This window comes from Solanum lycopersicum, chromosome 1, assembly GCF_036512215.1.
Source record: "Solanum lycopersicum chromosome 1, SLM_r2.1".
Classification (NCBI taxonomy): domain Eukaryota; kingdom Viridiplantae; phylum Streptophyta; class Magnoliopsida; order Solanales; family Solanaceae; genus Solanum; species Solanum lycopersicum.
The window spans coordinates 66,868,456-66,895,744 of NC_090800.1; the positions used below are offsets into that span (position 1 = coordinate 66,868,456).

Here is a 27,289-nt window from a genome sequence, read left to right on the forward strand (position 1 = left end):
TTCAGTTCTAATTTAATTTAATTTAGTAATATAGTATCATGTGTGTAGATACTTTAAAAAAATTCATATTTTGAAGGGAAATTAATTGTTCGTAATATATATAAATTATAGTACTGAATATATCTTATTTGTACAAAAGATATTAATTTTTTAAAAAAAAAAAAAAACTGGCGTGTATCAAGTGTAATAACTAGTATCACTGTTGTGATATTATATATTTTGATATTTCATGTATCATATACATAATTTAATTACGTACATAATTTTATTTTTTTGTATCATACAATATATTTACGTATATATAATAAGTGTTTTTTATGACAATAATTACATTAGTGTAATTATTATTATAGTTTTGATACAATAATGACATTAATGTCTCACTAATAGTATACATAATTCCTGAATTCATAATGGTGATAATAAAAAATTAAAGTAATAGAATAAACTATTTTAACAATCAAAACACTTTCATAATTTAACAATATGTGTTGTTATGTTAATAAATACTTCAAACATCTTGTTTAACTCCAAAAAAAAATTTTAAAAAAAATTCAAACATTGAAAACTAACTAGCCTACATGAACAATTTCTTCATCAGATGATGGGTTTAATGCATTCTTCATTCTTGGAGGGTCATCACTGTTGCTAACATATCCAGCATTCATCTTGTCGAGACCATACTTTAATAAAAGTCTCGCATACCTTTTGCGAAGATAGCTACTCTCAAAACTATTACATGACATATTGATTTTGTCACTCAAAAATTCTTCATATACAGCTACAAACAGTCCGCAATCACTACAAAAACAATAAGATTAATTAGAAGGATGAATTAGATACAAAAAATAAAATAAAATAATAAACAATACTCACAGGCTATCACTTATTTGTTGCATGTTGTCTTGAGCAAACTCCACATTAAACGAATGTTGTGGACCCAAAAGTTCTCCAGTTTTCATGTCTTTATATGCATCCAATGCTGCCCAATCTGTTCGCTCCTTTATTTCAATGAAGAAACTATCATGAAGTTAGTTTGGATGGATTTGAGACAACTTCTTGATGTCTGTAAAATGAACTCTCTTCTTTGATCCCGAAGTCATACACCCTTATAAGCCTTTCTTTTAGAACCACAACAGCCAACACCCAATGAAAATTTTCACCACAATTTACAGGAATGTAAACCTCATCTACTAAATTCCATAGTAAAGCAGCAGGAATAGAATAACCATTAATGATGTTAATGATAGACCTTTCATGAACTAATACGGCAGCAGCACGAATCATGTGTTCTTGTGTGCTAATTGTATCATCTGCATGACTGTTATAATACCTTGAATATGCTTTGTTTATATGAGACTTAAAACAAGCAATTGACTGTAGTATATCTATACTGATCCATGCTTCTTTGTTTGGACTTCTTGCGGAGATAGTAAAAGATTACATCTATATGCTGCAAAATAAGAGAAAACATAATACATGGTAAAATGTATTTGATAAGTGGAAAACATATGCAGGAACTAATTTGATACCCCAACTGATAAATATATTTTAAATAATCAAGTTGATACTTAATATTAATAACAATCATATTAATAACAACATGATACTAAAAAGTGTAATAGTATTTGATACTTATTATTAACTACATATATTATAGTAAGTTTTGAAGTGATACCTAAAATTCACAATTTGACAAAATAATGTATATGATACCTCATCAGTCCAACATCTATTCGGCTGTGACATAGTATAAAACCAGTTCTTGTCCATAGGGAATGCAACAACAAAGTCAATATAATCAACACCAAATGAAGCATACTTTGCTCTGTATTTGTCCTCGGATTGTTTCCTACACACATGAATAATCTTTAGAAACAAATTTAAATAATATTATACAACACAAAATTAGCAAGACATATTATAATAACTTACTTGTTCGCATGTGATTTTAAGAGATCTTTTTCAATCCATTGCGAGAACTCGTCCATCATACCTAATGGCAATTGTTCAAGAATACCACAACCTTCAAATGGATAGAGTGGGAGAACATCATCATCTATTTTTGCCTTGCCTTTATCGTTGGATCCAAAATCTGTCAAATATGGAGACCGTAAAATTCTTTAAGGCATCTTGTGTCGTGGTGCTGGAGTCTCAGTATCAGGAGGAAGTGAAGATTTCTTTACGGGTAGTTGGGTGGGTAATTGGGTATCAGATTACCAAAAAGCACTCTCATTTTGTTCCACATGACTCATCAAAGATAGTGGTTGGAGTGAGAGGCTTCACCAGTTTTATAATCCCAATAAATATTTTGTTAGACTAAATTCGGACACAAACAAAAAAATTAATGTATACTAATTCATAATAATTGTACTTACATTTTCATTATTAAGAGAAACTTTTTCAATCAAAACATGACTACGCTGTGGTGAGTGTATGACCTCTACGGCATCCTCCATATGTTGTTCCTTTGAACAATCCATGTGATTAGGTGAAACAGATTGTTGGTCCACTTTATCTGTCTGTACAATACCAAAACATAATAAATAATTGAATTTAATTAAAAGGCAGAAAAGAAAAAGATGAATAAAAAAACTATTTTTAAGTGTCATATACAAACTTTTTCAATATTGATATCATTAACATGTTCATCAGCATCAACAGCAGATCCACCAATATCATGATCAACATTATGTTTTTGTTCAAAAAAATTAAATCGATATGTGCCAATGAAAATGAAACAAAAAAATAAAGAAAAATAATACCTTTTTCAGTTTTGTTGTCTTTCTCACCAACAACTTTCATCAACTCAAAATGATTTTTTTTTATCAACTCCACAAGACAACCAACTTGTTGGTCAACCTATATGCAAATTACACAATTTATAAAGAATTCATAATAAATAACAATAATTATAAAACATATAAGATAATCACAAAAAAAATATATGATTGTAATATCAACATAACCCTTCAATTATTGCTTTAGTCCCTCTAATTCTGAATTTTTGAAAATTACTTTTCGAAAATCTGAATTTACGGGAACATTAGATACATTATCATCTTGAGAAGTTGGTAAATCTGGAGTGTAAACATTCTGAGTTGGTTGCTTTTCTGATGTTGTTGGTTTGGAAACCTTTGTTTTATGTGGATGTACAACCTTTCTTCTCTTTGGTGGTGGGGTAGATGCTGTGGTAGAGACTCGTGTTGATCTCCTCAACAATTGATCCGGTGGTTCAGATGAAAAGTCTTCTAATCCAGGAACCTCTTGTGGCTTCCCAACATCAATATTAAAATTTGATGTACCAGGTTCATCATGAGTTACATTACTAGGTTGAAGTAATTGCAGTGTTGTACATTCCTCTCAAGTTTGCTGAATATTTGTACAGTTATGCGGAAAAATAACAAAATATTGAATCATTGTTAGAACGAACAAAAAAATGTATCGATAAGTACAAAAAAAATACTAAACATTAATATATTAATTACCTCAGTGAAAACGCTTTCCATAAACATCTCAAATTTGGCCTTTTCAGCCACAACTTTCCAATTGCAAATTCTTGGAATAACATTTTGTTCTTTAACCGCAATCTCATTATCCAACACAAAAGCACATTCATATAGCCATACATTAAGTGCATACGACATACCATTTATTTGATACATTTTTTTCTCAGATTTGCACTCTTGTCTAAGTGAATTCATTAAACTTCTGAAAGCACGTTGACCCCATGGATACTGCCGATAAGTGCCATCTTCAACCATTAAAAAATCAACAATTGGAATTGCTGCAGTACCAAGTTGAGATAATACAAAACAGTGGATGAAAAACATGATAGCCATCTGAAGTTGATCATCAATATCATCCCAACCACCGAAGATAAATCGATCTACCAGACGTTGTTTATTTACACTGTAATTAGGCCCCGGAAAATACCTCTGAACTAGCCTACTTCTTTTTGAATCTGGATATGTAAAATTCTTAATATTTCCACTTCATTTCAATACAGTAATAATTGCAAATTCTTTCATAGTAAAGGTTAAGATATTTCCTTTAGCATGACGAATGTGAAGCTCCTCGGCTAGATTATCTTGCTCCACCTCTAAAATAAGTAAACACTTTATGATCTGACCTTTGTAATTACTTTTAGGAATATTAAAATATGAACCAAATATACTATTCCTAAATAATTCTATACCCTCAACCCCCATTGATTCCTCTAAGTCTCTTAATATGTTTGAGTTGTAGGTACAATAAAACTTAAGAGAGTGTTTGGGAATTTGTTTAACCACATAATTCATATTCTGCAATTGAAAAAAGTGATATTGATATTTAATATAACATACAAGCTTAATATGATACATAAAATGTAAAAATAAAATTGATACATAATTCTAAAAACGTATTGTAAGTCAGCCAAAATGATACCTAACAAGCACTTTATATCCTAACATGATACAAAAAAGGTTAATTCATATTTGATACATAAGTGTAACTACAATTATAAGTTTGTCTACTTGATACTAATATGATATAATTCTGTCTACTTGATACTAACATGATACAAAAAAGGCAAATCCGTATTTGATACATAAGTGTAACTACAATTATAAGTCTGTCTACTTGAAACTAACATGATACAAAAATTTCAAAGTCATACTTGATAAATAAGATTAGCTACAATTATAAGTTTGTCTAATTGATACTAACATGATACAAAAAATGCAAATCTATATTTGATACTAACATGATATAATTCTGTCTACTTGATACTAACATGATACAAGAAAGGCAAATTCGTATTTGACACATAAGTGTAAGTACAATTATAAGTCTGTCTACTTGATACTAACATGATACAAGATACTAACATGATACAAAAATTACAAAGTCATACTTGATAAATAAGTTTAGCTACAATAATAAGTTTGTCTAATTGATACTAACATGATACAAAAAATGCAAATCTATATTTGATACAAAAAAAAAGCAAATTTGTACTTGATACATAATTGTAACTACAATTATAATTCTGTCTACTTGATACTAAATGATACAAAAAATTTAAAGTTATACTTGATACATAAATATAAATACAATTATGTATCTGTAATTATTTTCCGAATCAGATAAATAATCTAAAAAATATAATTGATACAGGAAATTAAAATTATATTCTTATTAAAGATCTATTAAGCATAAACCCCAAAAGGAGGTGACAACCAAGAGGATGTGCAACTGGGTGTGATTTACATAATTTTTTTTTTGAATTTCAACTTATTTATAAGTACAACAAATATGTGTATGTTAGCATTTTCTGAATCAGATAAATACTGTAAAAAATATAATTGATCCAGGAAATTAATATTATATTCTTATTAAAGATCTATTAAGCATAAACCCCAAAAGGAGGTGACAACCAAGAGGTTGGGCAACTGGGTTTTAATTTACATAATTTTTTTTGAATTTCAACTTATTTATACATTAGTAACACTTAATAAACAACATGTACAAAAAAATATAATTCATACAGGAAATTAAAATAATATTCTTATTAAAGATCTATTAAACATAAACCCCAAAAGGAGGTGACAAGGAAGATGATGGGCAACTGGGTTTTGATTTACATAATTTGTTTTTTGAAATTCAACTTATTTATACATTAGTCATACTTAATAAACAACATGTACAAAAAAATAGTATTTTCTGAATCAGATAAATAATCTAAAAATATTTTTTATGATAACAAAAAAATTCATTGCATGTGACAAAAAATTTTAAAAAAAAATCGCAATGCGTACCGGTGGCAGTTGAGGTCTGGATATGGCCATTGCAAGCTTTCTACCCCTCTTCTCGGGTGTCTTTGCATGTGCCTCTTTTTGTGTTTTATGATTCTTCGAACTTTGGTTATCTATTGTTAGAGAAAACGACGGACAGAGATGGCCGGACAGATTAGATGAAGGCGTACCGATAGAGGCAGACAGATCAGACGACGGTGTACGGACGGAGAGCACAACTTTTATTTTCAAAGGAGGACAGGTATGGCGGACAGCTTAGAGGAAGGCAGACAGACGAAATCAAAGGCGGACGGAAGGAGAAAATGGCGGACAACTTAGAGGAAGGCGGACGGACGGAAGGAATCAAAGGGAGACTGACTGAGAAAAATGGCGGACAACTAAGAGGAAGATGAACAGTTTTGTAATGAATTATACAGACGGACGGAGAAAATGGTGGACAACTTAGAGGAAGGCGGACGGACGAAAGGAATCAAAGGGAGACTGACTGAGAAAAATTGCGAACACCCAAGAGGAAGATGAACAGTTTAGTAATTAATTAGTGGGAGTGGTGAAAAAGGTTTCTTTATTTTGGGAAAATAAATAGTAAAATAAGGGATAATATTTAATTGGTTCGTATTAATTATGGGAGTCGTGTATGTGTATTTTATTTGGGGAAAATAAAGAGTATAATTAGGGGTAAGATTTAATTGGTTTGTATTAATTAGGATTCTAATTTATTTATGTATCTGTTAGATTAAATTTATTAAAAAATAGGGATTTTAGTATTTTTTTAAAAAAGAAGGGAAATATGGAGAATATGTAAACTTAAGTTGTATATTCAGGTAATTATTCCTTTATTTTTTTCTCATTTTCTGGACATCTTTCCTTATATGATATCTCGAAAAGCTGTTTAAAACACCTTATTATCAAGAATGTCATTTATTTTCTTATTAAGAGTATCATTTACTCATTTCCGTATTAAGAATTTCATTTATTTCCTTTACACCCGCGATCTTTCTCCACTCTCGATGAGTATTAATATACGGATATATATATATATAGAAAGAGAGAGAGAGAGAGATAGAGAGATGTGACACTTTTTTACAACCATCATTGTTATTTATCTTTTTCTCACTTTTGAATTTCTTTTCCTTATATAATGTCTAGAAAATTTTTTAAAAAATTAAATACACCCTATTTATCTTATTCCTTATCATTAAGAATGTTTTATTTCCTTATTAAGATAATTCATTATTTATTTTCTTGATAAAAATATCATTAACTTCCTTACACTCACGTTCTTTCGCCACTCCTAATGTGTATCAATATTAAGAGTATGTTTGACATTGTTGTTGGAAGGCCAATAACACTTCTTTTGGAAAATAAGATGTTCGACAAATCAATAAAACGAATTTTAAGTGGAATCGGAACCGACTTCTCTTGTCATATCCCATTTCTTGTGATTTGGTTTTTAATAATGAAATGACCATTTAGCCCTTTCCTGCAGTTTTTCATGCTTAGTTTGTATTTCAGGAATGTTTGAAGTGGTTCCCGATTTGATCAAGTGTCTTTTTGGTGATTTGACCCCTCTTGAGTTGAGAATTCATGATAGGGTTGACCTCGGCCAACATTTTGAGTTACGAGCGTCAGATAGGAATTTCGTTACTAACATCGTGTAGTCACGTCGAGTTTGAGTTAGTAGGATTGTCACGACCCGAGCCTACACCTTGGATGTGGTGTCACGATCCAAATTCACAAGGCGTGATGACACCTATGTTCCCATCAAATAGACAAGTAAACCCAACATATTTTACCAATTTAAACTAACTAATAATGTAAAAGGTAAACAACAAGTAAAAATCTCCAACACTAAGTTCTTTATAAATACAAAAAGTGGAAGCTAAATATACTACCCAAGCATTGGTGTCATAAGTACAAGAGCTTCTAAATATGATACAAACTAATAACAAACCTAAACATAAGATAAACGGAAAAGGGCCTAAAATACCCTTGAAGTATCAGAAATGGTACAAAATTACCCTCCATCCACCTATTGGCTCCAAAATACCCTTTTCATCCACCTATTGGCTCTAAAATACCCTTCACATCCACCTTTAGGCTCAAAATTAACCACTTATTTAACAATTTTAAATTTAAACTATTTAAATATTTTTTAATACACGGTGCTTAACTATTTGTTATAATTTAACTTATTAATTTAATTTGTTAACCATTCTTAACTATTTGTTATAATTTAACTTATTAATATAATTTGTTAACCATTCTACTACCCAACCATTACTAATTAGACCATACCCAATTAATAAATTCGTCCCATTATTAATATACAACAGGAAAATTACTACCAATGAATGGTTCTAAAAATTTAAGGCGAAAATGTCTATAAAATTATATTATCATACATTCAAGTCGTCAATCAACACATAATATAATTCAAATTTCCAAATAAAAATTATCGATAAACATAAAAGTCTACTATGTTCATCTTAATTATTCTCTCGCCTCAATTATGTGATGTTACATAATAGTAATTTTTTAAAAAAAATATATTAAAATTTTATTATTTAAAACAAATAATAAATATTTATAAAATTATATTTTAAAAAGTGCATGAATTAATTTGAGAGGTGCTACTTTTTTACCTTTAATCATAAATTTTGAATTCAAGCTTGAAACATAATCCTATTGAAAGTGTCCTCCTAAATAAGCTGCTCAACCTAAATTTAATTGGGGATTCAATTTGGACTCAAATAATTTTGAATGTCATTTTCAGGAATCGGTAATTGTCATGGTTTAGTAATGTTTAAGGCGATTTTGATATTAGATTTGGTATATTAATTGGTGGATCTTGATTAGTAATGGGTGGGTAGTGGGTTGATTTATAAATGATATTAATAAATTAAATTATATCCAATAATTGAGCGCCAAATATTTTCAAAAATATTTAAATAGTTTAAATTTGAAACCGTTAAATAAATTGTCAATTTTGAACTCAAAGGTGGATGACAAGGGTATTTTTGAGCCAATAGGTGGGTGGAAAGGGTATTTTTGATCCAATAGATCGATGGAGGGTAGTTTTGTACCATTTCCAATACTTCGAGGATATTTTAGGCCTTTTCCATAAGATAAATCTTGTATGAATGATAAAACAACAGAATAAATAAAAGATATACGTCTACCTAGTATATCACATAGACTGACAACGATGAAGTAGTGACGAGAATTTATGTAAGAAAAAAAATAACTCTTTACTTATACAAGTCTATATTACACTTATCAGTCAAGTTTCATCAATAAAGAACCAAACTTCACGTAATGTATAACCACCAATAAAACACATAATCAACAGGAATAAACAATATAATGAGATGCAATGCAATGTGACACCATGAAATGTTATGCCTCAGATGCCAAGTAATCTCTCACCATATGTACATGATACTCCTCGGAATTACATCGAGAGTTCATGATCCATGGGGGACTTGCGAGGTCCATATACGGACACGGACGATCTCCACATGTCTATGCAGATGAACTCAATGCACTATCATAAAATCAAATAACTTCCGCACGGACGGTCTCCACGTGCCCAAATTATAATCTTAACATCTCACTATCCTCAGTACGGACGATCTCCACATGCTCGACTTATACTCGACCTCATGCCAATGCATGTGCACAATATGATTTCACATAAAGGGGATGATGGTGCATGTCAATTAATCAAATATCAACATAATATATAACCACCTCAACTATCACAACTATAAGAGTTCAAATAAGAACACAATCACACATAATAAAGTAGTCATATATCAACTAATGCCCATATGCTTTGGCTTTCTCGATTACAATCCACATACTATTGTAATAAATTTTCCCTTAATAACATGGTACTTGTACAAATACCCGTCACACCATTGATACGACACCCCCCATCTTTCGCCTGACCCATTGTCTATTCCACTTTTAGTCTTTTAATTAGGAAAACGTTCTCCAATTAAGTCTGAATGTCTTTACATACCTTAAATGAAGAATTCCTTCCATAATTCTCAAGACTTTTCCTTCCCATTTCGCAAAGTTTCGAAACGTTCCAAATCTACCAATTATGCAATATTCATAAGTAACTGATTTAATAGGCACTCATATTACTTTACTTCTAACCTAACAGAAGCTCATCACGTTGCTATAATCAAGCTCCTAATTTCGTGCTTACTAATATGTCACATCTTGTATTCCTAAATTTTAAGTCTAAGGTTAATTTTAATTTTATAAAATATACGTTATTCGTATGTAAAAGGATTCACTACACATCCCATTATATTACCTGAATATTCACTATTTTTTTTATCAAAGAAGTAATTACTCAAAATAATAATTATAATACTAAAAGTAACAATGGATCTAAAAGCTGCTCACTGTTTCTGTACCAACACTTTTTGTATTATTGCTAAGCTAGCTACATATTCAATTTATTTTAGTATAATGTTCATTTATGAAAAATTTCTGTTATAATAAAATCAAATTCAGATATAAGTTAATCTGTGAGTGACTTAGCATTCACACCAAAATTAATGTTAAACAACTTTGGAACAATTAATTTATTTACAGTATTTTAATCTACATGCATTATCCCACTCAAATGATCACAGTAGGAATTATCTAATAACTAACCATTATTCACTGTATAAAGATTCTCTCTATAGTCAAAAAGAGTTTCATAAAAATTGATAATTTCCAACTACAATAGCATTCCAATTCCCTCCCATTAAATAACAATAAAATTAAGGAAAAATTAGTAAACTAGTCAAAATAAATAACATATTTTGTAAAAATATCCATACTTTATAAATATTAGCAATAATGTCAAAAATGTCATTATTTTAAAAATTTTATGTGTCCCAATTTTCTTCCTATTTTATCTCTCTTTTTCAATTAATTCTATATATCCTTTTTTTTAAAAAAAATTATTCTCTCATATATTTATCTTTTCAAATTGTTAATTCTCTTTCTCATTTAATTTTTTGTCTCTCTCATGGTTATCTTTTCTGATTTTCCTCCAACATTCAAGCTGCAAATATTTTTTTGCCATATATTTTTGTTGTTTTTTTAATCCAAAATTGAATCAACAAGAATCTCTTTGATTAAGGTATCCCTAATCTTTATCCTATTTTCAGATTTCTTTTCTAATTTTATTTTTGTTTAAATCTTAAAAAAATGTTGTTTGTATTTTTCAATTTCCGTTATGATTTACTCTCCAATGGCTGAATCCATGAGGCTTACTAGAGGTATTCATCTTAATCAACCAATTTCTGGTGATTTTTCATCCTTTAATTTATTTATTACTTAACAAATAGTGTATAATGTATGATCCGCTGCTAAAATGAGGGAAGAAAGAGGGTAAGAACATTTACAAGACTCATTGGTGTGAAAAACCTTCCTCAAAATCAGAACGCAAATGTAGAATCTTTGTCTACTCGTGAGGATTTTGAAAAAGACGACGAAGATCGCAAACAATTTTCTATTAGTTTGTTTTGTATTTATAGTTCTTTTTTAGAATTTGATATGCTTTCTTAATTTGTATTGAAATCACTATGTATACTATCAATATTTGTATTTTGTTAAAAATTTCATGTTGCATGGTTTATGAATCTTGTATTTGTCCCTAATTTGTATTCATTCAAATGTATGTCAACTAGTTATGTATTTTATTTATAAGAAGAACAACTTTCTATTAGTTTATTTGTATTCGAATACAAATACAAATAATAGACATATTTGAATGAATACGACTTAGAAAAGGAAACAAGATTTTGAAAAGAAAAATAAATACACAGTGAAAAATATATACGAATACAAATGTATTTCATAAATAGCTACATTTTATTTGACATACTTATTGGAATGAATACAAACTAATAAAGGTATGTCAACTGAATTTGACATTTTTTTTCTAATTTGTATTTATTCTAAAGGTATGTCAACTAGTTATGTATTTTATTTAAGAATGAGTACACCAAATATTCAATTATTTCTTTTCAATTTTATATTTCATTCACTTTTTCATCATACTAATTTTTTGTATTTTATATATTATTCTACAAAATTCTAAATAAAAACTAGAATAAATAGAAATACAAATAAAATACATATTGAAATGAATACATACAGGCTTTTTGAAGAAAAAATAACTATATAGGAAAAAAATATATGAAAATACAAATATATTTCTTAAATAACTATATAGATAAATTCGGCATACCTATTGGGATGAATACAAACTAATAAAAAACTATAATAAATATAAATAGAATATATTGTGGAATGAATATAATTTTAAAAAGGTAAAATTCTGGAGAAAAAAAACAAAATTTAAATTTTATTTGAAAATGTAACTGAGAGAAAATTAAGGATTCTTGCCCTTTTTTTTAGAAATATTCCCCCCGTTAATTTTCTCCTTTTTGTTATTAAATAATTATATTCTTTAAATAAAAATAAATAATAAAAACATACATAACAAACTAAAATGACATTTTTACGAAATATTGAAGTTGTTGCTAATGAGTCCTCTTAAATGTTAAAATATTGACATTTTGAAAATTTTCCCATTAATTAAAGTATACCCAGTAACCCACTATTCATAACTCCTATTTAAACCAATTGTTGAGATATTTAATGCTTAATATTACTACACATTGACTATGGTCGATTGAGATTAAGTTATTGTCATTTGAAGTGATTCAAAACTTAAAAGAATTAAGGAATGACTAAAATGAATTATCTTTTATTCTTAGAGCTGTCAATATGGGCTAGCCCACCCAATCCGAGCTAATTCATATAGGCTTTAACATTTTACAGGTCAGGCCGAGCTAGCCCAATTTTGCCGTGGGCCAGAAAAAGGTAGGCCCAAGCCACAAGTACGTGGGCTACAGGCTTGACGCGCCAGCCCGCTTTTCATTAAAAAAAATATTTTTTATAATTATTAAATTAAATTTTAAATTATAATTTGAAATATTATCATAAATATCGACAAAATAATATTGCATGATGTTAATGTTAGTACTTATTAATCAAATCAAAATAAAATTATTTTTATAATATTTATTAGGGATAATTTCAGAGACCTCCATGTTCGCTCTATAACACTCACCTCCCCTTTGGTTTATGATATTACGTCTACCTCCCTTGTTTTCATTTACTTGTAACCATTCATTAAACCTAGTTAAAATAAATATAAATTAATATAGATTTGATAATTTTATTCTTTTTTATATAAATTTCTTCTTATTAATAAATGTTATATATAAAAAAACTCATTTAGCAAATACTTTAAAAATAAATTAACACAAAGACTTGTTTTTTTAATCCAACAAAGATCAAAGTCTTCAACTAAGCTGACCCACATTTTCACCAAATATTAACTCTTTATCTCTTTTTCACCTTTACCAATTCATGTAAATTTTTTCCCCACAATAACCCATCATTTTCCGGTAATAATTTCTTCAAATACAAGAAAAAATTGAACTTCCCAGTAAAGAAAATCGATAAGAATTATAAGATTTTGTTCTAGTTAAACATTTGCACAAGCGAAGAAGAAACATGATCCAACGAATAAAGATAAATAATTGAAAATTAGACCTAAACATTCATAGATAAGAGTAAATTGATCAAATCTAAATTAATTTATATTTATTTAAATAGGTTTAAAGAATGGTTACAAGAAAATGAAAATAAGGGAGGAAGACGTAATATCGTAAACCACAGGGAAGGTGAGTGTTATAGAGCGAAGCCTGGAGGGAGGTCTTTAAAACTATCTCTATTTATTAAGTTTTTTTTCAAGTTAAAGTATAAATATAAATAAAAATATTAACCTAATTATTTTGAATTTTAACTCTCTTTAATTTTAAATTTTCCTATTATATTATTTTTTTTAATTAATTATTATTGGCCCAGGGGCTGGCCCTACCTATATTTCTCAAGCCCATCAAATCAACAAACTTATTCAGGCCGGACTAAAATGTCCTTTTCTTAGATGGGCTCCAAAAATCTTAGCCAAACCCTATTAAATCCCGGGAGAGGCCAGGACGGCCCAACGGACCTAGCCCATATTGAAAGATCTATTAATTCTTTTTGAAACTGAAGATGCTATATTTAGTAACCTGACATTAATAATTAAGAAATTTTAAATTCCTTGGTAAAGTCCTACTAAAAATGAAGGATGGTTTGAGTCTTCGTTCAAAAATCTTCTGGGGTGTTATAATATCTTCCCCTTGGGATCATTCATCCTCGAATGACGGCTGGACTGGGTATGGAACAAGAATACTGTTATCTTCTCTGCAATACCAACTAGAGTTTGCCTACATTACTATTGGAAACCATCTAAGGGATCTCATATAGCTATTTCTCATAGTAACCTCATTCTCTTCTTCCTAATCATTTATAACTTTAGACATAATTATCACACCAAAAGAATAGGCACGGAGGTGTAATGGCGTAATAGAGATCAATCTTCTTCAGCAGCTCCGCCAAATAGAGTTGTACCTAGAGGATTCATTTTAGTGATAGTAAGGAGAAAATCGTCTCTGTGTTATCACCAGTCTCCAAGAGCAAGAAAATTCACCAAATGATTTCACTAGTATGGTAAAAGTCTTTAATTTTGATGTATATGCACTGCTAGATCCAACTGCGAGTTTTTCTTTTGGGACTCCTTATGTTGTGATGAGGTTTGATTGAACCTTTTAATGTTTCTACACTTGTTGGTGAATCTTTTCTAGCTGGGAGAGTTAATCATGATTGTACCATATCTATCAATCACAAGGACACTATAGCTGACTTAGTTGAGTTAGACATGGTAGATTTGGATATTATTCTAGGTATGGACTGACTTTATGCTTGTTATGCCTCAGTTGATAGTAGAACACAAGTAGTTAAGTTCTAGTTTCCTAATGATGCAGTTATAGAGTGGAGAAGTAGGTCAATAATTCCTAAGGTCATTTTATTTGGTTCCTTGAGGCGAGAAAGTTAGTTTCCGAGGGGTACATCTATCACTTAGTCCGAAAGACTCTAGTGTTGAGACACCACATATTCATTCATTTCTAGTTGTGAGTTAGATTCCAGAGGTCTTTCCAAATGATCTTTCCGAAGTCCCTCCTAAGACATAAATGAACTTTGGTAAAGATATTCTTCCTGATACTCATCCCATCTCTATTCTGCCATATAGAATGGATCCAACCAAGTTGAAAATTTAAAAAAGTAGTTAAAAGACTTTTTGAGAAAGATTTCATTTGATCAAGTGTCTCATGTTAAGCTGCTCCAATCTCATTTGTGAGAAAGAAAGATGGTTCTCTTAGAATGTATATTTATTACCGACAATAGAACAAGGTTACTATAAAGAATAAGTATTCTATTTGAGAATTGATGATGTTTTAATGAGCTCTAGGGTGTACTTGTTTTTTCTCAGATAGATATCAGATCAGGCTATCATCGGTTGAGAGTAAGCAAGAATGATATTCCAAAGACAACATTTGGTTTGACGTATGTTACTGCACCGTTCATGGGTCTTATGAACATAGTGTTTAAGACCCATCTTGATATGTTTGTTATCATTTTCATTGATGACATTCTTATTTATCAAAAAATGAGAAGGATCATGCTAGTCATTTTAGATTTGTTCTCCAGTGTCTCTGAGATAGAGAGTTGTATGTCAAATTTTATAAGTGTGAGTTTTGGCTTGAGCTAGTGGTACTCTTGGGCCACATCTTTTCTGGTGATGGGATTCGAGTTGACTCTCAGAAGATTGAAGCACTATAGAACTGGCCTAGACCCACATTTCCAACTGATATTAAGAGTTTCTTCAAATTGGCTGGTTACTATAAGAGGTTAGTCGAGGGGTTTTCATGTATTCCATACCCGTTGACTAACCTGAGTTTGATAATAGTTAAGTTTTGATGGTCTGAAGCTCGTGAGAAAGCTTCCAAGAATTAAAGACTAGGTTGACTACTGCCCAGTGTTAACCTTACCAGAAGGTACTCAAGGTTTTGTTGCTTATTGTGATGCGTTCAGAGTTGAAATGGGTTGTGCATTGATGCAAAATGGCAAAGTAATAACTTATGCCTCCAGACAGCTTAAGATTCACGAGAACAATTACCCATACCATGATCTAGAGTTGGTTGTTGTAGTGTTCACTTTGAAAATATGGTGACACTATCTTAATGGTGTTTGTATTGATGTGTTCACCGATCAGAAGATCCTTCATAATGTATTCCGTCAGAAAGAGATTAATCTAATACATATCAGGTGGTTTGAGTTACTCAAAGATTATAACATTAGTATTCTATATCAGTCAAGTAAGGATAATGTTGTCATTGATGCTTTGAGCATATTGTCTATGGTTAGTACCATCCACTTTGAGGAAGGCAATAAATAATTAGTCAAAGATGTGTACATATTTGCACGATTGGGAGTTGAGTTAATAGATTATAATAAAGGAGGAATGATGATGATAAATGGGGATGAATCATCATTAATGTACGAAATGAAAAAGAAATAAGACCAAGACCTAAGTTTGCTTGAATTGAAGGTTAATGTTCATAATAATAAAGTGATGGCTTTTGAACAAGGGGAAAATAGAGTGTTGAAGTATCAACGTAAATTGTATGTACCAAAGGCACATGAACTACAAGACTCATGGAGGAAGCTTAGAGCTCCAAATAATATATTCATCTTGGGTCCACAAAGATGTATCGTCACTTGAGAGAAGTCTATTGGTGGAGTAGTATGAAGAGGATATTTAAGAGCTCATTGCTAAGTGCCAGAATTTCCAAAAATTCAAGGTAGAGCACTAGAGGTCCAGTGATATGGCTCAAAATATAAATCTTCCGAAATGGAAGTGGGAGCCGATCAATATGAATTTTATTACTGGTTTACCATGGTCTCCCAGACAACATGATTCTATTTGAGTGATTGTAGATCGAATGACTAAATTGTAACACCTCGGATCTCAAAACGAAGAAAATCAAAGTTTTTAAAAACATGACAGTACAAACGGAACCATACACGGATCATAGGTAGGACCACTAATCATAGGTGGGGTTCCGTCATTAATGAATAAAACCTTATAGTATGATTCCACCATGGTCTACCAATATGGTCTATGGTAGGACCTAAGGACCTTAGGTCTGACTGTAGGTGAGGGTGAACAACCACTTAGAGGGAATTTGTTATTAGTCCAACTTCAAACTATCATAACTCTTAGCACAAAAAGACTTAGGTAGAAAATAACCTATCAAAATTAAATATAATTGAATCCTTTTACCAACGCCGTCGAGTTTGATAAAATTTCATCTCTGAGTAAAAGTTATTCTTATTTTAGTGAAGCCCTATTGGGTAGACTTCACTGACGACCCTTACTTATGGTTTGTAATTCAACCCATGGACCATAGGTACCTCTATTGGTGGCCTTCGACATAATTAAGTCAGTAATTTTAGTCATTTCGTTTATGTTTTGGTCACTTAAACTACATCGGTTGATCCTTAAACAACGTAATTTTTGTCACTTAAAGCCTAGTAACTTAGTTAGATCTTTTGCTAAGTGATGCCTTCACTAAATATTCATCAAAATTAGAACAAAATAGGAGAAAAGTGTCACCCTAAACCCTTCCAAATGTAGAAGATATTCTTCAGTACCAGCCCCGAAATCGGAAGATTTCTCTGTGAATTTCGTCATCAGATTTGTTGAATTTCACTAGTAGGTTCCTTTCATCCACTAGGTCTCTAGAATTCAGTCAGATTCTTAACCCCTATATACTTTTTAGACCTTGGCTTTCTAAAACCTAGAGATTGATTGTTATTGAGCTGTTATAGAAGTTCCATATCAAGTTGAGCCCCTCCATTTTCTTTCTCTTTTCTTCTTCTTATTTGGTCACATTTCTTACTTTCCAAAATTATACTATTTTCTAGACATTGTTGAGTTATTGATAGCCAAAATAATTATTTTTCTTAGAAAGATCAAAATTTTGAAGGTATCATCAATCAATTTATTTTATTTCCATACAAAATTCAAAACTAGAAATGATAATATTGAAAGCATAACAATTCTCCAAAAATTGAAAAAGTTTGATTAGAATTTGGATAAAAAAACTAAATAATTTTACTAATCATCATGAAATCTAACGAGTTTATCACATTGTTCGAAATGTATTGAAATATTTAATTTTAAAATTGAAGAGAGTTAAACTAATAGTAGAATAAAAGAGCGATGTGGTTGTGGTAAAAAGTGACAGTGAAAGTGATAACTTAATGAAAATGACAATGTGTTTTGAAGAAGAAGGAAGAAAGAAAAAGAAAAAAATAATAAGGAGAAAAAGTTAAAATAATAAGAAAAATAAAAATCTATATTTTATAGTAAAATTAATGTAAAAATAAAATTATATTTATTTTTTAATTTTTTCACGCTTTTTAAGAGTGTGCATACACTCTCCATTCCAAGTGGACAAAAACTGATGTAATAATATCAGTTCAGGATTGTTTATAGGGGGGGGGGGGGTAATAGGACACTTACATAGTTTAAGTTTGTTTTTGAAATTTCAGGACAACTTCAGGTATAACTTTATGTCTTTTCTCTATGATAATATTTAGTTTGTCATAAGTTATAAGTATAATTTACGAGTTTGTGAATGCTCTGGAAGATATTGAATTACCTGTAAAATTTAAATTGAAGTTGTTAAACCTTTCTTGTACATCAACATGAGTTAGAAATTAAATATTTTCTTACTGATAAATCTGATAGTGAAAGGTATTTTATAAAGCATTTCTAAATTAGGAAATATACATAGTTGAACAAGAATAAATTTAGAAAATATAAAAACTAAATAAAAAACAATTACCTCACAAACTATCATCAATTTACAGATTAACTTACTAAACCATGTATCACAAAAGAATGACACAATAAAAACTTTTTCAATAATTTAGTAAAATGAATTTAACAAAAATATTATGTCAATGAAACAAAAAAGGAATTACTAAAAAAATATGTCAATGAAACAAAAAAGGAATTACTAAATAATATGTCATTGAAACAAAGAAGGAATTTAATTAATAATACGGTTTGTGTCAAATCCTTCCAAATAAGGAATTATTATAAATATTTTTTATTTTTTTGTTATTTGAGTTAATTTTCATCATAAAAAATGATGGTTATATCTCTATAAATACATCTTTAAAATAAAGGCTCAACATCACATTTTCTTGCATTCTCAAATCAAAAGTTTAGACATGAGAAGACCTAATCACTGCAGAAGCATTCAAACTGCGAGGATGCAAAATCAAACAAGCCGCCAAGCTGTATTCTCAAAACGACGTTTTGGCCTATTTAAGAAGGCAAGTGAGATCTCTACTTTGTGTGGTGCTGATGTTTCTATTGTAGTATATTCTCCCAGCAACAAACTATACTAATTTTGGCATCCTTTCGTCGAGTCAATTGTGGTGAGATTTCTCAAAGAGGATCTTACACCTGGCACTAATGATCCTAACCCCATTATTATAGCTCAGCAAAATGCTAATGTTGATTACATCAATAGAAACCTTAACACATTGGAGAAAGAACTTGCAAAAGAAAAACTTAGATTTTCTGGCCTTAAAAACTTGTGTGAGGCCTTGCAAGCTGCGGATGAAGAAGTTGAAAGAGTAATGAGCTAACTTTTGGAGGCTGATGAGGTATTCCCATATCAAACTATTGGAAGTTCGTTCTCCTTTAATAGATAGGGAAAACACTTTGTTCGACTTTGATGAAGGGTCATATCAATTAAGTGAATAGATTTTTCTTGCTTTATTCAAAGTTTATTGACTTAATTTATTATTTATAGAGTTAAGTATGTAATTTCGATGATTAAGTTGTTTTAATATATGATTTTAATTTATCTTTGGTTATGTTTATGATCATGGAATGGAATAAGCTTTTATTTTGGTACTTCATTCGTTTGAATTTCTTTGTCTTACTTTTTTAATCGGCTTAAAGCAATGTGTTTTTACAATACTTGACTTATAATTTTCACATGTCATGTTTAAAACTGCAAGAATAAAGATTATTTTGTTATATTTCACATATCTTTAATTTAAGATCATACGATTCAACAATTTTCTTTATTGTTTTATATTTTATGTCAAGTAACAATCAGATAAATAAATTAAAACAAAGGAAGATGTGATAATTTGTTTGTTGTTAACATTGATATTGATGTACAAGTGTGTAAAGCACAAGTAGAAAATGATTATTCAACACGACATTGTCAATAGTTTGAAGTGCAACAACTAATTTAAAAGAAATGACGTTCTTATTATCTGTATCTATATTATCATATAACAAACAATGTCACTTTACTATGTTTTGGTAAAGTAAGGATGACCTCGTTATACTTTTTTTTTCATTCGGTGTCCAGAGCCCATATTAGAACTCAAGATTAAATTTGGATTGCGCTTTGCAGGGCCCTTTCGAAGCTGGTGTTCCCAACAGGATTTTTTCACATTTAAGGCTTTAATCCGAGACCTCTAGTTAATGATGAAACACTTTCGTCAGTGTGAAAATACCCATATCGATCTCCTTACTTATACTTATTCATATTGATAAATTATTATTTTTTCGTTAATAAAATGTCACTAGACGTATTGTCTAGCGGTATATATTGATCAAAAATAAAATAAAATAAATATATCATAAACAATATTATCTCAAACAAAATATTAAAAGCTCATCAAATCTTTAAATGCCAGCATCACTCAAATGAAATAGCTTTAATGCAATAATAAATTTTGTTTCATTATATTTCTCACTGCTCGTTCTTCGTATTTGTAAATAAAGGGAATATGCCAGTATTAACTTTCTAATTATGTGTTTTAAAATATTTTCTTACATTATATTTCTTCAATAACCATTTATCGGGATAGATATTTTATATTACTGTTTTCGTCATATAGTCATAAAATCTGATTTCAACCTGCTAATTTTATGAGATTTAGTGTCTAAAATAATGTAAAATGTAATCAATATTATACTTGAATTATGAACATCACACTTCGAATATTTATATTTTTACTAAGTATAGTCAATAAGAATCATAAATTTGTATAAAAGGGAACCTTATGCTCGCCTATGTGGCGCCACCAGAAACAAGAATTTCCTTTTAAATTTATTTATTTCAAAAACTAGCCTTCTCTTTTAATGGAAAGTTATGACTTTTATGAAAAGTTGTTACTTTTATGAAAAGTTGTGACTATATGAAAAGTTGTAACTTTTTTGAAGAGTTGTGACTTTTACGAAGAGTTGCAACTTTTATGAAAAACTATGATTTTGTGAACGGTAGTGACCTTTCTGAAGGGTTGTAAGTTTTTCAAAAAGTTGTGTCCTTTCTTATAAGACACAATAAATATTTGTTCACACTACCCTAAATTGTCTATATAAATAGATGAATTTCTTGCTACTGTAATTTGTAGGGGGTTTTCCCACTATAGGGTAGTCAAATTCAAATACATTAACTGAGTTTTTATTAAGTTCGTTTCATTCTTGAAAGTTTTCATGGAGCTTAATCTTTATTAAGTCAAAGTTATTCATATAACTATTGTAATTTTTTTCCTATTTTGGCGACCTTTTTTTAAATATATTAAAGTGTTAGCAAGGATGATAGAAAATTGATCTTCTCTTTTATCCCTTTCTACATGCATCTACATATAAACAAAGTAAATTGATTTCAACTGCTATGCGACATTACGACTCTTGGACCTCATAGTGTACAACTCATAACGCTTTTGAAATAGTTGATGGTTGAATTCATACATTTGGTTCTTAAGTAAACAAATCTTTTATTTCTTTCATTATTTTTTGTATGGTTTTTTGAATTCAAATACATTAACTATGCTTCACATAAAGTGTTTCATTTGTCAAAGTTTTCTTCCTCCTATTTCATGAAGCTGAATTTTTTAGTATAAATCATAGTGATTCATGTACCGATTGTAATTTTTTTTTGCTATTTTGGTGACTTTCTTTTTTAATTATCTTGAAAATTTCAATGAGGAAGATTGAAAATTTATCTTCTCTTTTTTCCCCTTTTTACAGAGTTTCTTCATGTATTTTTGGGGAAATTGTTCGTAGGTTGTGCTATATTTGATAGCACACAACAATAAATATTTGATAACTAATACGGAACCAACAGTGAAGTTTTTTTAAAAGAACCAAAATGATTGCTCTATTACTTGCCACAGTTAGTATATTATTTAGATTGTTTTTTCTTAGGCACAAACATTTTATATGTCATTGCACTATTGCTAGAATATTTCTATAAAGAAAATTGGCCACATATTTTACTGCAAGTTATCTAATTTGTTCAACTTCTTTTTCTCTCTTATTTTAACCATACTAAGAGATCAAGTTTTCGTGGAACTAACAAATGTCCAAAATACACTACGACAAAAATATTTTTTATCGGCAATTAATATGTACATTCACAAAAAGTGCTACAACCTTTAACGACATTAATTAATTTTCATTGAATTCAATGTTATTATAATCTTTAGAGATATTTATACAGAGTACCAATTGCATGTGAAAGTACATATTTAATGATAATTAAGTTATTAATTATCATTAAAGATCATATTTTGAAGTTAAAACTCATTCTTTTGATAATCTTTTTTAATTTTTGATTAAGAAATAATAACTCTTTCTGGCTTCTTTCAATTAAATTTGTGAACTGTAAACTTGGATACTACCCGAAAGACTATCTTTTTGAAAAATATATAAAGTACATGCGTTTTTCTTCTTGATTATTAGGAAATTGAGGCCGTCTTTATTATTATTTTTGGATATTTGTGTGTTCAAGTGATCACAAAATTATGTTGTGAGATTTTAGTATGTTATGTGTCAAAATTATAGTATACTCCGTTGAAAACATTCAGATGTCACCTAGTACATGGTTGATAATTGCATTAAATTTTTGTAACTACATACTATAACAATAACAATAACAATGTCTTAATTCACATAAGTTGGGGCCAGTGATACGAAACCTTAAAAATAGTAATGACTATTTTGAGACATTGCCAAAAAAATTTATGATAATAACAATTTTAGGGTCATTTTTAGCATATACTCGATATGTCATACAATAATAAAAAAGAGATTGATAGAGGTTCATAAAAAAGGAGTCCAAGATCGTCCATTTGAATTTAATTAATTATGATCTTGTATGGATGTGATGTTCCCCTTTACTTGGGAGTGTTGTTTTTCAATATTTTCTGGTCTCTTTTTTAACTTCTAATGTTGTTCTTTATGACTTTTTAGAATTTATAATTTTTCATTACATCTTACCAACTATTTAGAGGGAGATTTTCTTAGACTTCATACTAATACTTAAAATTTATCTATGACTCATAATTTTTTATGACAATTTTTTTTTAAAAAAAATATAGCAGTTTAAGATTTTAGAGAAACACTTTGTCTTAAGATAAAATGTTTTTGCCAATTATGTATCAAAATTACAAATATTATCTAATGATAATATGTAAGCCTAATAAAATAGTTTAATCTCGAGCGAAGCACGAGTAATTTTCCTAGTATTTAATAAGTACTTATTTTTGTGTATATATTATTTCATATGTAGAAGTCATCGATGATAGAAATTTTTAGTGAAAGTAATATAAATTATTAACCATGCAAATATGTACGGATTAAAAATCATCAAATTAATCCTATGATAAGTTTCAAGTTAAAAAAAGGCCTGAAATATGAATTAGAGTGGGAATAATGTATACTTTTTTTCAATAGTTTGTTCAAGGAGTTAATAATGTTTTTCTTTCTTGTTTTATAATTTAAGTAAACCTGAGAAATAGTGGTGTTTTTATACATTGAGCAGAGGAAAATAATATTGGGAGTAGTATTGAGTACCGATATAAGAGAGAGTTTTGACAACTCATAGTCTCCATAAACCATGTCTTACCAACATGGGTACATGATCATACGTTTTAGATGAATCCTTAGAGACTTCAGGCATAGCTTAGTGGATCCACTTAGTTGAGGTGTCATATATTCTGACACGATATACGATAATTCTGACAGCGCGTGAACAAAACGTTGTACCATCACTTGACTCATAATAATGGTTGTCAGTTAAAGAATCTCCCAATAGAGTCAGCGTATTTTATGCATCACTTATTATGCTAACGTCCAAAGATTGAGAAAGTGTATTTGTAAAGATTTATGATTTCAATTCCTTATTTATTTACATTCAGTTGGATATAAATCTACATCTACTGCAACCCTTTCTTTCAATACATACTCGTACATTCAATAAATTGATGTCATTCGACGTGCAGCAGTTTCGTTGAGATCACTTTCTGCTTCAGACAACTTTGGTGAGTCTCCTTACTTTTCAAAGGATTTCACAATTTACTTTCATGTTATTGTTGAGTTGTCGTGGATCTTGTCCCGACTTCTATCCAAGTATTAGAGGCTTCATAGATAGTTAGTGTTGATGAGTCTCTCAGTATTTCCCTTTTGTTTGACACATTTTGAGATTGTTTTGCAAAGTATTATTATTAATGTACTTGAAGTATTTTCGGACAATACAGTGAAGTATTTACTTAGTTTGAATGTTATAGATTATACTTTAAAAGCTTCTTAATTTATTCTTGAGTAAGTCTTCCGCAAATAGTCAATAAGGTCAATGGTTCATTTGGCGATCATATATGGTTTTCGAGTGTCAACCACAAACCAAGGTGTAGGCTCGGACCATGACACGAAGTTCTTATCCTTTCCACAGTCTGTAAACTGTTACATCGACCCTGGAGTCTTCTTACCCTATTGAAAAAAAAATATCCCATTTTCAGATCCTTCATTCCACGACAAGGTCTATGGTTTGTAGATCCTTACATGGTCTGTACAAACCTCTTTTAAAACCATCCTTAATTTCATCTTCCCTGAGGTCCAAGGGTATGGTCTACGGACCCATCCACAGTATGTAGAACCATCCACAGGTTGTGCATCTCAATTTTCATGTCATTCCAAACATATCACTTTATGAAGGAGTTTGGGTCTATGGATCGTGAACCCATATACTTGAAATCAAGACCACGATGTTAGACAAATTATCAATTTCCTTAATTAATGTTTCTCTCTCAAGAACCTATGCCACTGAACAATTTTTGGGTTGTTGAGGCTCTGCCATATCAAGGTGGCCTACTATTGTCAATTGAATTATATAGAAGACTTTAACCTGGAGGCCAATATGCAAGACAACAAAAGAGTTCTTACTCCTATATATGTCCGTCACTAATGTTATGAGTGTAGACAAAGCTGATCTTATTGCTCATGGCTCTTTCTTATGGACAATTGTTGGAAACCTTCACCAGAGCTTACATTATGTTTGCGAAGAGTGAAGTGACGTAGACGGAATTCCTTTCAAAAAGTTAAGTTTGTCCCCATTTCACTAATTTGAACCTTCAGAGCTTGGTGCAGGCGATTTTAAAGAGGTTCTTTGAGATTCGTCAATTGGGTAGTTATATTTTGCTCCCCATATTCAATACCCACCATCTGTTTAATTATTGTTACTATCAAATCACTAATTTTGAATTTAGGGTGTGTTTGGTATGAAGGAAAATATTTTTCATGGAGAATATTTTCCTAGAAAATGTTTTCCTCGAAAACAAGTAGATTTTTGACTTGTTTTCTAATGTTTGGTTGGTAAGTAGAAAGTCAATAAATATGATCCTAGGTTTATTGGAAAAAGTCGGGCGTATTTTTTGTGTGCTAGAGCAAGGGATAAGCAATTCATGTTAGGTTTTGATCTTCTACTCTTTCTTTAATTTCAAAGTACATGAAAACAATTGTATTTGCTTTTTTGAATATTATGAGTGACTACAAGCCTTTATTCTGGAGGTGTAGCTATAGGTAATTGTTGAACATCAATTTTTAGGGATTAATTTGTGTTATCATATAATTTACTTTAGTATTCTTGTCACTTGTTTAGATTCATGTTAGGATTGACACTCGGACGAACACCGAGCTTGATTATGATTCAAGATGGAAAAAATGATCATCAATGAGTGTGTTTTCCCCATCTCAATGATGTAGTAAAACATTCAATGTGAAGAGGCGATTAGAGGTCGAGAGATTATGATCATAACACGTATACTTTTATGTGCATTTGGGAGCAACACTACTGATCAGGTTCTTGATTTCCTAACCAAGCCAGTTCTACATGATTTTTTTAGTCTTATGTTTAACAAGTTGGGTATTGTCGATGTCAACACCAATTTGTGGGGCCGTGAAACAGATATACGTGAATATTTTTAATTATGTTATAGTTATCTACTTGCACAACTGGGACTAGTTGTTGTATCACTTTAGGTCTCATTTTAGTATCAACTCCTATATATTCTTCTTGGTGAATGACCAAAATATAATTCTTTCTCTATCTAGTCTTATTAAGTACTTTTAATTTCAAGTCGTAAAGTTAGATAGATTATGTTGATAGAGTGGAGTGCTACAACATTTACAATTTACACGTTGTTTTATTGTTATTACTTTGTTTCATAATGCATTATATCATATTCAAATATTAATTAGTTTGTTGGGTAAAAAAAGAGAAACAAATTCGATGTATCGCTTTAAAATTTTATAATAAACTATAAAGTGTATGGGAATACTCTAAAGTTATTAATACATGTTAAATTGTGTTGGGATTTGGATTTTCTTATTACGATATTCATCGACAATATTTTACGAGTCGCAAAGGCTTCGGAACACACAAAAATAACTTAAAATTTTGAGGTGTTGTTCTTACACATAATTGTACGTCAATATAGTTAGAAATTAAATATTTTTGTATTATGAAGCTAATATTGGAAGGTATTATACTAAGCATGTCAACATTAGGAAATATACATAGTTGAACAAGAGAAAATTTAGAAAATATACAACTACGATTTTATAAAACCCTCAGTAACTATCATCAATTTACATATTAACTTACTAAAACATATATCACAAAAGAATGACACAATAAAATCTTTTCCAATAATTTATTAAATAAATTTATCTAAAAACAAATATGTTATTTGTAATTACTATAGTTCGACTAACAAAGATAAAATTAAGTAAAAAAGGAATTTCATTAATATTATGATTTGGGTCAAATCCTACTGAATAAGGAATCATCATAAATATTTTTATTTTTTTATTATTTTAGTTCATTTTCATCAAATAATATAATGATTCTATCACCATAAATATATCTATCAAAAAAAGACTCAACATCACATTTTCTTACATTATCAAATCAAAAGCTTAGTCATGAGATGATCTAATGGCCACAGAAGAATTGAAATTGCACGAAATTAAAATCAAACCCACATACAAGTAACATTATTAATTGTGGTTAGATTTCTCGAAGAATATCCTACACCCAAAATTAATGATCCTAACCCATTCTCGTAGCTCATCA

General features: G+C 29.8%; 1 protein-coding gene across 1 annotated transcript; it reads right to left on the reverse strand.

Moving 5' to 3' along the window:
* Window positions 1-572: 572 nt before the first annotated feature.
* LOC138345334 (uncharacterized) lies at window positions 573-3,842 on the reverse strand. The gene is made up of 9 exons (XM_069294729.1): window positions 3,489-3,842; window positions 3,019-3,360; window positions 2,766-2,862; window positions 1,936-2,095; window positions 1,717-1,852; window positions 1,395-1,453; window positions 1,108-1,333; window positions 877-1,001; window positions 573-801 (listed from the first exon to the last, which is right to left on the reverse strand). The coding sequence occupies exons 1-9, from the start codon at window positions 3,840-3,842 to the stop codon at window positions 573-575; spliced, it is 1,728 nt and encodes a 575-aa protein (XP_069150830.1).
* Window positions 3,843-27,289: the final 23,447 nt, after the last annotated feature.

Coding starts and splice junctions, on each gene's coding strand:
- LOC138345334 (XM_069294729.1), bottom strand. CDS start 3,842: ATGGCTATCATGTTTTTCATCCACTGTTTTGTATTATCTCAACTTGGT. Junction 1,454..1,716: donor ATAGATGTTGGACTGATGAG/GTATCATATACA, acceptor CTTATTTTGCAG/CATATAGATGTAATCTTTTA. Junction 802..876: donor CAACAAATAAGTGATAGCCT/GTGAGTATTGTT, acceptor TTGTTTTTGTAG/TGATTGCGGACTGTTTGTAG.